Source organism: Gigantopelta aegis, unplaced genomic scaffold (assembly GCF_016097555.1).
Source record: "Gigantopelta aegis isolate Gae_Host unplaced genomic scaffold, Gae_host_genome ctg2783_pilon_pilon, whole genome shotgun sequence".
Classification (NCBI taxonomy): Eukaryota; Metazoa; Mollusca; class Gastropoda; order Neomphalida; family Peltospiridae; genus Gigantopelta; species Gigantopelta aegis.
This window is the reverse complement of record NW_024533036.1, coordinates 30,001-43,265: the sequence shown is the minus strand read 5'-3', so window position 1 is coordinate 43,265 and position 13,265 is coordinate 30,001. Positions and strand designations below refer to the sequence as shown.

The window sequence follows — 13,265 nt, the reverse complement described above, 5'->3', positions numbered from 1 at the left end:
TCTTTAGTATCTTTACTTTCCTTGCTTGCTTTCTCTGCCATCGCTTTGCTTGTGTTGAGAAGGGGCTGAGGAAGCAAAAGGTCCAAGGTACTGGATATAATAGCATTATTAAAATTAGTGGCGTGGCCGCTCAGTCTAAAACTTATGGGCGCGGTTATTTATAACTATTTGCGGATTTGCTCTTTCTCTCTCTCTGCTGTTATGTCAAGCTATGCTACATGACACCATGAGGCTAGTGTATAGTCCAACAGTTAGAAAGGTAATGGGCATTGCTGCCTTGCTCTTTATATTGGAGCTAACATGATCGCAATATATACGTATACGATGGTCGATCATCCTCGAGAAACACGGAGAAGCCAAAAGATGGTATAGTTCGTGTCAAGCGATTTGATTTCATGACTGTTGTCACAGGATTACTGCCAGATCGACGTGAGACCACACCAGTGGATATAAATGGGGAGCGGAGATGGCAGTCCAGTCACCTCACCAATAAGGGTCGTTTTGGAAAAAAGAAAATCAAATATTAAGGCAACAGATCTTCCACCTAAACCACGTACCAAAACTATAGCCCTCCCTCCTGCTCCACCCACTGTAAAACATTGCGTAAATCCACCTCAGCTGTTGTTGTCGGAGCTCAATGTTCCGGAGCTCAGATGTTATCAAAGTTAATATCACTTCATCCTCAAGTAAAAATTATAAACAACACTTATTCAAATTTGATTCTCAATTCAAACAAAAGTATCTATTCCGCTGACAAACATGGCCAAATTCTTGTTGATATTCACCAAATTTACTCACTGAACCAATATCTCCACCTCGTCTTCGTATTTTAGCACCTCGTGTTAAACTAATTGTCATGTTGCGTGACCCATTAGATCGATGTATTGCATGCATCACAAGATCATAAACATTTAGAAGGCTCAGCAGTTAAATCATTTTGAGGATTACGTCCTAATACTAAAGGTAAAATATCTGACACTAGTCAGCTTGTTAAAGAGAGTTTATATGATATTTACTTGACAAAATGGCTGAGGTATTTCAATATATCACATTGGTTTATTTATCGACTACTACCAGCTCATATCACAGCCATTTTTAACCCTTGGACGTGTTGAAAAAGTTCTTGGGTATCCAGTCTTACTTTCGTAAAAATTATTTCATTTATAACAAACAACAAATTTTATGTCTCAATTCAAAATATGTTTCAAGAGCAAAACTTAAAAGTACCTTTTGTTTTCCAAGTAACACAAGTGCTACAGATTTATCGTTGGGTTCTGACCTCGAGGAACACTCAAAGATTATTTTGTACCACATATGGAACAAACCTGTCATTAGTTTTCCAGTCATATTGTTTTAGGTGACTTAACTTCATTAATGAATTAATTATAAGGGGCAAAGACACATGTACTCATCATTATAATCATAAACAGACTTATCATTGTGTTGTGTATTACAATAAATGTACCACCTACTTTTGAATAACCACAAAATTAATTTGATTAGAAAATTACTATTATGATCAATTATTAAGTCACTATATTATAATAACAGTAGATCACTCCCACATAGTTAACTTCGACAAATAATTATGATTTTAATTGCAAGACCACACCCACAATCAGCCCAATCAAACGGCTAACATAAAAAATTAAAAAGAAAAAAAATAATTCTGAGCTCCTAATAAATTTAACCCAATCAATGAACCCCACACTAAGCCCACCCCCTAATTACCTTTGGCAAGTACGAAGTTATCAAACTCAGCTGGGAAATAACCTGAAGTTCCAAATCCGATAAACCCAGAACCTTGTTTTCACCGGAATTTTGAGAACCTACGACTACACCATTGACAGCAAAAGAAGCATTGTACCCTATATATGGACATATCATAATAAAAATGGATACATAATACATTGGTATGGATATAATAGATGTCATGATAGCAATACTCACATCTATGTCCATTTCTAACATATATTTTTTTCCAGGTGATATATCTATATTTTTAGTTTCTAATACTTTTTTACCAGCTAAAAGACAATACTATATAATACATCATAAACATACTAATATAGTACCTAAATCTTCTGTTACCAACCACTTCCCTGATGTGTCAATCCAAAAAAAGACACCAGTAGCACTTGACGTACTACATCCACCTGCACTGATCCTAGCAGCTATAAATGCACCAACAAAAGGATAGTATCATGTACATCTGGTAGAATAACCTCACACCAACTGTGATTGTTTGCCTAGAGAAAGGATAGACCATATAAAGCCACACCCATAACCACACCCCACAGCTATGTTGTCCAATTAAAGTGATTGTTTCATTAGCATCACCACACCATGATATTACATGACGCGGCACTACCTACATAATAGATACATAGAGATACACCCACACATTATATTATATCTACTTGTCTCATGACTTTTTCACTTTTATTATATAGAGAAGTTTGGATTTCATAGACGCCATATTGATCTGCAAAATAACTGGCTTCACTTGATAAATGGGTAAGCTACAATAAATAAAATAATAGAAAAATCCATTAATGTATAATAGAATAAATTATACCGAAGTATCTAAGTCTGTTGAAGAGTGCTCGATATCGTTTAGACAAAGCGGGTTAGAACAGAATTAAAGGACAAAAGAACAGAGCTCTCGCTATGTTGATGTTACTCCGAGTTTCACGCATTATGCGATCATGCTGTCTGATGATTGCTTAACGCGTGAAACTCGGAGTAACATCAACATAGTGAGAGCTCTGTTCTTTGTCCTTTAATTCTGTTCTAATAGAATAAATTATATTTAATACTTACATTCAAAGTTGTCTTCATAAGGAATTGGGAATGGTTTAGAGGGAGGTGAAGTATAATTCCCTTTAGTCTGTCCAGTTTTAGTGGATAGAGTCAATACGTGGTCAACAGGTAGATCTAACGTAATGATACCATCCTCTACCTATAATAGATAGACAGATGAGTAATTGAATGGACAAATATATATATATGATACATATTAATGTCAATGGACACATACCTTAACAGTCCCATTTTTAGTGAAATATTGTGCAGCTATATTAGATGATTTAAATACTGACTGTCCCAGCGATAAAATTGAGTAATATTATCCTATAAATCATATTAATTATCAGTTATAAACCATTAATTATTGTTATCATGTTATTAATTATTATTGTTATTAACCATTAATTAATAGTTTCATACTATTAATTATAGTTATTAAGTAGTTATTAAAACAAATAATTAAATAACTTACAAATGATCCTTGGAGAACAAAAGTAGCTTGTTGAGGAGACACATCATATGCAGGTAGAGGTGGTCGAATACACAATGAATGGTTATGCGTCTAAAATCAATATGAATTAAATGACTAATTAATTACAGGGGCTGTACCATAGTTTCAATAATAATAGTCAGGTCTTTAGTTTGAGGGTCCATAATGGAGACATAACTACCTCCTTTAGTAAGAAGACCAGACCCGAGTCCATTTATCATATAAACATCACCAGGTTTAGTAAACTGAGTTTATGAGCTATAAAATGAATTAATAATATAACTCATTACTAAGGGGTTACCCTGTGATGTAGATAGGGCCATTAATTTCAAAGTTACCACTCCATGGTTCATGGCTGTCATTAATCCATCACGAAAGTAGGGTAGCCCCTCATAATAACTAGCAATTAAGTTCCAAGATATTGTACTGTTATAACAATGGAGAATATAATAACAAATGAATTAATAACAATACCTGGTCATATGTCCTTTTACATAATTCTGATTTAAAATCTAATAGAAAATAATTATCTCAATTATTGGGGCCTCACCCACCTTAACACTATTGAAATTAATACATTAATAATAAGGGACTTACTCGTGCCCAACAACCAGCCCCAACATCATCATTATATGTACTATAATCTTCCGATGCCCACAATGGTTTCCCAATTGACAATGCATTGCTTGGACTAATAGTTCCGGGATAATGAGCACTATATTATTAAAGAAATTAATAAAAATAACAGGGAAATACTCACCCTAATATACTAATAGCATTTAATAGTTCACTGTCTGCAATACAGCAGGTACTATATCTCCAAAGTACTATCAGCAGCAACGATCTGAACACTTTGAAGATTAGCAGCCATCAAGAGCTTTACGTAATGTCTAATGTAACATATCATAACAAATTATATTAATTTAAATAATACTTACTAATATATGTTGCATCAAATGGACGTTCATTCCATATCTAAAAGGACAAAATAAAGCCACACCCATAGACCACACCCACTTACCCCAACATAATCATATCCATTGATAAGTAGTTTTAGCACCTTCGAATCCATTTAACAATATATCCTGCTGTTATTTCAGGATATTTATATGGACTATTAGAATCATTGCCTACCTAACTCATAATGACATCATAATGATGTATCATAGGTCACATGACTTACCCAACCAGGAAATGCCCAAGGCAAACCATATAATTTAATATTAGGATTACCTGTTAATAAAATAACTAGTAATTTCACACGTTTTAATAACTTACTTTTTTTGGCTTCTGTCATTAAGCCACCATTCATAACCACGTAGATAATTCTCATCATGTTCACTGTGCATATGGGAGGGCTCTGTACCATCTAGATTAATAAAATAGATACATACAATACCCTAATGGATATATAATATACACAAATGGATACATATAATATTCAAATGGGACAAATGATATACAAAAATGGATATATATATAATATTCAAATGGACAAATGATATACAAAAATGGATACATATAAATATTAAAATAGACGAATAATGTACAAAAATGGATACATACAATATTCAAATGGACAAATGATGTACAAAATGGATATATACAATATTAAAATAGACGAATAATGTACAAAAATGGATATACACAACATTCAAATGGACACATTGATGAATGGCCTACCTGTACTTGTCCATCTCCCTCCAATTTCGACTTTAAAATTTTGTAAAGATGCTGCAAAATTTGGCTACAAATTAAAGAAGAACAATACAATCAATTTACCATATTTAGAAGTGTAGATGGTCCTGTCTAAACAGGCTCTTTTACAATTGCTTTTATAATATACTCATTACCTTGAATAAAATATCTAGTATCATATCAGCACTAGCTTTGTCATAGCTAGGTAGTAATCTAGAGGTAGCCTGTGTGTGAACAATATAAATTACAGTGTGGGCGTATAGTCTGACATACCCCTCCTCCACTTAAACCGCCTATTCCATCAAATGTAGGACCTATTCCATCTTTGTCATCAATTCTATAGTACTGACTTGAACCACAGAGAGAAGAGAAAAGGCTATGAGGAAAACACAGAACATCTTAAGGATTCTATTTCTGAGAAATGGCTGAAATAGCGGGTACAAATTAATAATTAACGGGTGTGACCATATTTAATTACTCGTTAATTAATAGGCGTGGTTTTTGTAATCATGTATAATATTGCTCATCTTACTGTCTTGATTCTTCTGTTTGTCCCACAATGTATTTGTCAAGTAAAGCAAAGCTCTTCTCAAGGAATTCCATCTCCTCAAAAAGGAAATCCACAAAAAAATTATACACCATTGAAGGTCGAGTAGAAGTTACTGGTGTGGACATCAAGATATGGGCTCCAAAAAACTAGAATCTTAATTGATGGTGGGCGTTATGTAGGCTATTTAAAGTCTACAGGCGAGTTTAAAATACACAATATACCACCAGGGACATATCTTGTTGAGGTAACCACACCCAACTACATCTTTGAACCAGCTCGTGTTGATATTAGTAGTAAAAGTGGAAAAATAAGAGCTCGTAAAGTTAATGTCTTAAAACCAAACAGTGTGTTGAGCTTACAATATCCTCTGAAATTTAAAACTGAAGAACAAGCTTCATTTTTTGAGAAGAGAGAGCCTTGGAATATAATGGACATAGTAAAGAACCCTATGGTACTTCTGTTACCCTCATGAATTATTCATAACTAGTATATTTTAACAGGTCCTATTTTTAGTGGCACCATTGCTACTAATGTTGGTGTTACCTAAACTGCTCAATAATATGGATCCTGATGCAACCAAAGTAAGAGATAGCCCTTTAATCGAAACAAATAATTACTTATCATTAACTAGGAAATGCAAGAATCTATGCAAGCATTTTCAACAACAAGGCAGTAATTTACCAAGTATGGAGAATTATTTACAAATTTTTTTGGAGGAGGATCAAAAAAGAAATCGTCGTCATCATCTGTGTCTAAAAAGACTAAACATTAATTAATTGAGTTTGTTAACAGCTGGAAAAGGCCTATAAAATATAAAAATATATAAATTACTTAAAATATTTATATTATAAATTACTTACTCTTTCAAAAGTTTCTTTTGCTTGTTGTTAATTTATAACGTACTAAAATCCTGCTATAATTTCAGCCACCTAATTAAAGGGTATGTCCATAATGATTTCATTATGACATCGTTACACCAGGAGTCCATAGCATCACACTTACCTTGTCAGGAACGTCTTCATGTACAGCATGACCACACAACCCACCTTAATACTTGCATTTGAAATTTCCCTAATAAAATGAAGTAATAATAACACAAATCTATTATTATAACACCTTGCATATGAGCGATAGTTAGCTCTTTATCCAATCGATCTACCACCTATAAAATTAACACATACTACTATAAATAGTATCAATAATGACATCATCAAATGGTAACTAACAGCAAACATTCATTTATTTACCTGCTAGTATTAACATTTTGGGTACGCTAGTTGTGAACAATACTTTAGATAATCCTTTGAACCAACCCTCCCAATATTGCTCTGTGTTTGAGACAAATCTATTCTCCATATATACTCATAACTATCTGTATCTGATGGAATACTGGATATTACTGGTCAAACAGGCTCTCCTTCTTCTTGAATTGAAGTAATATCACTACTAATAGGAGTAGCTATCCATTGAACTAGTGGACTGTACTGATGAATTGGACTTCTAATTCTATAGATAGATTAAGATGGATTAAATAATGAATTAATGGATGATAGATAGATAGCTTGTACAACCTTTTCAATTGTCCTGGCATTGATACCCAAGCTGATTCCACATTTCTTAATTGACCACTTCGTATACTATAGAATGGAGATCATCGATTGTCACATGACTGTCACATGATCTACCTCCATTCTATAGCATGTTCTAAGCTAGTAAAGACAGATGGACGACCTCTTAAAAAACTCTGCATTGTGGACAGCGACTCCATGGCTGTACCTATTATATATATGTAATTTATAGATACATACTTTTAATGAAATGGATGTACACCTTACAAAATAGATAAATAAATTGTAAATTGTAAAAATGGTACATATGCTTAGCAGAATGGACACATGTTTAATAATATGTACCTTCACAACATCTATTATTACAAGCCCTACCAGTGACCTAATACCTCCCAGCAGCTGCACCTCTAGCGGCATAGCTGCGCCCATACTATTAAGATATGACAATTGAATATATATTATTTAATACCTATGTCCCATTATGACCGTGGCGGACATGACTCAGTACTATAAAGTGCATTAAATACATCAGTAACATCTCTGTAATTAATGTTATTGTCATCATACTATGGGATATGATGTACCTTATAAGAGTCTCTGCTGATAGATCACTATCATTGATAGTCATGGACTCTCCTATAGGTGATAATCTGATAAACATTAATAAACACCTATTAAACCATATATTTTCAGTCACACTGTATATGTTTAAAGGTATTGCTGAGGTAGTGGAACTATCCTTAAAGATTACTTTATACATTACAGGAAGACAGAACTACCACTTACCATGGCCTCTTATATCAAGTGCAACTAGCTGGCAATCTACTAACTTTGATAGGGATGCCTAGACAAGGGAAAACCTTATATACTATCAATATTAATTATACTATCTATATCTATCTCTATATAATCACTCACAGCAAACACACACCATGAAGTGCAGAGTGTCCCCACCATGTAGTAAATATAAAATGGTATTTGTTATTATAAAAATTAATAACATGCACAATTACCATTAAATGATTGGACTAGACAATTACGTGTTACTATCATTTTTACGCGTTGATCGACTTTTTGATTCCATGGGCTTTTGGTTTATCTACTTTCTGAGGTAAATGGTATAGGTAGAAGCATTCCAACTGCATGAGCCGTTGGCATGGAATGGATTAAAATCCGCATCTTTAAACAGTATTAAGATTATGAAAAAGCAATAAATTCAAGGCTACACATTTTCATATAATGATAGTTATATCTTTAACGGTCTATATCGTATATTCCACTTGACTCTATTCGGGCAAGCATTTCATATCAGATTTTTGTTCCGCAAGAGCAGGAGGTAAAGCGACTAAGCAGTATGGTCTGGGGTGAACAGAAACCACACCCACTACATCTTTGACCAGCCGTGTTGCCATATTAGTAAGTAAAAGTGGAAAATAAAGCTCGTAAGTAAACGTTTAAAAACCAAACCAGTGTGTTGAGCTTACATATCCTCTGAAATTTAAACTTGGAAAGACCAGCTTCATTTTTGGAAGAGAGTAAGCCTTGGAATATTATGGACATAGTACAAGTGAACCGATGGTACTTTTCTGTACCTCATGAATTATTCATAACTGCTAGGTGTCACAGGTCCTTATTTTTAGTGGCACCATTGCACTAATGTTGAGCTGGTACCGAAACTGCTCAATAATATGGATCCTGGATGCAACCAAAGTAAGATATGCCCCTTTAAATAAATCGAAACAAATATTACTTATCATTAACTAGGAATGCAAGAACTCTATGAAGCATTTCAACAACAGCAGTAAGTTCAAGTAATGGAAGAATTATTTACAATTTGTGTGGAGGAGATCAAAAACGAATCGTCGTAATCATCTGTTCTAAAAAGACTAAACATTCATTAATTGCGTTTTGTTAACAGCTGGAAAAGGCTATACAATATAAAAATATATAAATTACTCAAATATTTATATTATAAATTACTTACATCGTCAAGAGTGCCTTTTGCTTACGGTTAACTTTATAACGGACTAAAATCCTGCATAATTTCAACCACTATTAAAGGGTAGTCCATAATATTTCCTTATTAACATAACTCGTTACACAGTGAGTCACATAGTCATTCCACACTGACCTGGCAGGAACTCTTCATGTACAGCATACCACACCCACTTTAATACTTGCCATTTCAAAATGTCCCTCACTTAAAAGGAAGTACTAATTACACCATCAGTTATTAATAACCCTTGCATATGAAGCGATAGTTACTCTCTTTAATTCCAATCGATCTACAACTATAATTAACACATACTACTATAGATAATAAGTCATCAATAATGACATCATCAAATGGTACCTAACCGCAAAATTCATTTATTTCCTGTATATTACACTTTTGGGTGACGTCTATTGTGACAATACTTTGCTCCTCCTTGAACCACCCCCCCAGTTCTCTAGCGTGTTGACATCTATTCATCCAATATCTCATAACTTCTGTATCTGATGGAAATACTGGATATTACTGGGTCAACAGGCTTCTCCTTCTTCTTGAATTGAAGTAATATCACACTAATAGGAGTACTATCATTGAACTAGTGGACTGTATGATTGAATTGGACTTCTTAATTCTATTAGAAAGATAGTACATGGATTAAGAATGAATTTAATGGATGCATAGATAGATAGCTTGTACAACCTTTTCACTGGTCCTGGCATTGATTACACAATTGATTCCACATGTCTTAATTGACCACATCGTCATATAGAGAATGAGATCAGGTCGACATTGCACCCACATACATGTCCACATGATCTTACCTCATCAATATCACATGTTCTACGCTAGTAAAACAGATGGACGACCCCACTTAAAAAACCTTCCTCATTGTGAGACAACGACTCCATGGCTGTACCTATTATATAATATGTAACTTTATAGATACCTACATTTCATGAACTTGATTTATTACAACCTTACAAATAATAGTAATAAATTGCTAAAATTGTAAAATGGATACAATTCTTGCCCTAATGGCACATCAGTTTAATATAGGTTACTCTTCTCACAAACACTATTATTCCAAGCCCTAACCACAGTTTGACAAATATATTAAAAAATATCTCATAAAAAGCAAACAGTTACATAGCCATACACATTACCCACCATAAACTTCCCCGAACCAATCACCAACGCCCCCACACCATTACAGACTACCCAACTAGATAAACTGTTAGATAAAATATCCAGCTCAAAAACCCACCTTTTGTCCCTCCCAGAGGGCATGTGATTCAACGCACAGTGATATAATCAGTATACTACTACAAAAAAAAACAAAACAAAAAAAAAAAAAAAAAACTTACTTACTCAAAGTATACGCATCTTACAACCACGCCTTGTCTAGAAAACACAAACTCGAAAGATAATAGATTACCAATGAATATGCTGGTCCTACGTCTAGCAACTTCGCACAAGCATCGCACACTCCCAGCACATCAACCTCAAATAACCACGAACTTTTCTTCTCAAGATCGTAGCCAGGCCATTCCACCGCCGAAACACCCAAATGACCTAACCATCAGTCCCAACTGACTCACGAAGGGTACTGAATTTCCGCTATCAGGGAGCCACAGTCCGACCCCCCCAGCAATGTCATAAGGTCCATCAGTTCACACTATTAGTCCTGATATTTACCAAACTCTTACTCCGCCAGAGGTTTTCAAATACTAATACCCTGAAAAACTGTGCCTTGTGGGAGAGCCTCTCACCGGTGCCCCGAGACCCTACAAAGTAGTAAGAACAATTTTAATTTACTGTGGTTTTATTTTAGCTTATGAGCAGAAATTATAAAATCATGTTGTTGTATTAAATTACTATAAAATTGTTTTGGATGAAATGATAATGCCTATAACTATTTAACACTAACCTAATTTTGTAACTTTTCCAAACTTATGGGCTAACAGATTTTTCCTAGTCCTCCCCATTTTTGGTAAAGTTTTGTTTTTCAAATATAAACAATTTAATTAAATGACTATAATCCTAAAATTAAACACTATTACTGTCTCATGTTTGAAGGAGATATCAACACAACAAACAACATAGTAAAACACCTAAATCAACACTCAATACTCAATACCAAGATGATGATCTGATGCATAGTTAATGTAGATTGTTATATTTTGTAAATAAGATCCTAGCATGATTGCATATCACAACACAAGTACGAATTAAACATATGATATGGACAATTAAATCTTATCTATACCTTTTGATCTACTTTGGATTCGCGAATTCCACGCTTCAATTCTCGCACGCTTCTTGTTTATTACTTTCTGAGGTAAATGTATGATAGAATGCATTCGCAGACTCCTGAGCATGGCAGGTAATGGATTAAAGACCCACTGTAACATTAAATTAAGAAATAAAGCAATTATTGTTTTCCAAATTCTCACTATGAATCATTTTGTGTAATGATAGTAATACTTTCTCTATATGTATTTCCACTTGAATCTATTCCACATTTCAGATGTTTTCTTCTGCAGAGCGGAGGTAAACGCTAAGCATTATGGAGGCATGAGGTGGAACAGGAACGCAAATCAGCTAACAAGGAAAACCAAAATAGTACCTATATAAATACAACTTTTTTCAATTAGCATACAAGTGCTATTTACCTCGGCTAGTGTCATCAGTTCTATTGGTTTTGCGCATCAGGGGCCTGTGATAACCATGCGAACCAAATCTTGTCCACCTAACACCATCAAAGTAATACGATCATACTATGAATAATGTCTGCAACGTCAACAATAAAATTAGAATATTACTAATCATGTGGGGGGTGGTGCGTTACGTGATCTTACGAAGTGATTGATCAATTGCTGGCATTAGCAATATGTCAGTTTCATCTGTACCGTTTCATTTCTTTAACTAGATTAGTTAGTGCATATTTATTTGTTTGTAAAGAAGAATATCTATCTCCGATAGATGAATCTGCTACAATCATTTGATCGGCATGACCATCTACATAACAAAATACAAAAAAATAGCCAATATTAGTTTTAGCGTAGATCCTTTGGTATTAGTCAGCAACAAACAGTACGTTTTTTTGCTTCTACTCTTCCTTCTCAGTCCTTTAAGATCTCTCGGGATATACACTGTCAAAAAAAAAAATACTAGATTGGTTGATTTAATCTAATATAAATGTTTAAATATACATGCGTCAGTAAGTAACTTTATAGCGGGTTTTTTTTCATTCCTTGACATACTGTCAGATCAACTATCTAATAGTACAATTGGAAATGTTTAGTCCATATGTGAACACGTTACAGGAATTAAAGCAGTATGACATTCACTTTACAATGGCACCTGTATAACCCTATATTGTTAAATCAACAATCACTTTTAACTTCATGCTGGTTTTTTCATTCTCATGTTACTACCAAATTACTAAACTAAAAATTCCCTAATGTGGTAGCATATAGTCATCCTGCAGTATGGACAGTATGTTAGGAATGAAAACATGACGATTTACTTTACATGCAACCGCTTATATAATCCATAAGATTGTTTAATCAACAAATCGCGTTATTACATATATTACAATTTCCGTAAAACAATATCTGAACTAAATCAAAGTTTATTCTTTACAGTAAGCAACCAAACTTTTCGGCAACTAGCCACTATGGATCAAGCTTTTTACTCTTCCCCCAAACGTTCAAGAACTCAATTCTAATACTATCTTCCTGTGAAGAATAAAAATATATGATAGTCCAAAGTTATCCCTCATAACCAACCTTATTCTAGCTCATAACTCCTTAGCTGGGATCATTAGTATTTTCCATTCACATCCTCATTTACCACTAAGAAAAATGGATAACAATAGCAGGAAGTAACCATAGCACCGCACACTTCCAATTTTCTCACATCTCCTGCGAAATTCCGCGGTCTCCAAACCAAACATACTTTTAAACGTTTTAACATCAACAAAAATTAAAAATGCATTTTATGAATTTGAATGCTGCCAACAGTCATGGAGCTTTAAGAACTGGTAAGACTGAATGTTGTTTCCACCACCAAACCCTAAAGCATTAATTGGTTTCCCAAAATTCAGCTATAATTATTTTCATAGTAATGATAGTATACGTTAACCGTGTGTATTTC

General features: G+C 34.0%; 1 protein-coding gene across 1 annotated transcript in view; it reads right to left on the bottom strand.

The window, feature by feature from the left end:
- Positions 1–10,772: 10,772 nt before the first annotated feature.
- The window catches only part of LOC121391662 (glycine-rich cell wall structural protein-like), a 14,170-nt gene continuing 11,677 nt past the window's right edge, over positions 10,773–13,265 (bottom strand). Inside the window, exons 7-8 of the mRNA XM_041523214.1 lie at positions 11,374–11,509; positions 10,773–10,891 (exon numbers count right to left, since the gene is read on the bottom strand). Coding sequence (XP_041379148.1) covers positions 10,773–10,891; positions 11,374–11,509 — 255 coding nt within the window. The remainder of the gene's footprint in view (positions 10,892–11,373; positions 11,510–13,265) is intronic.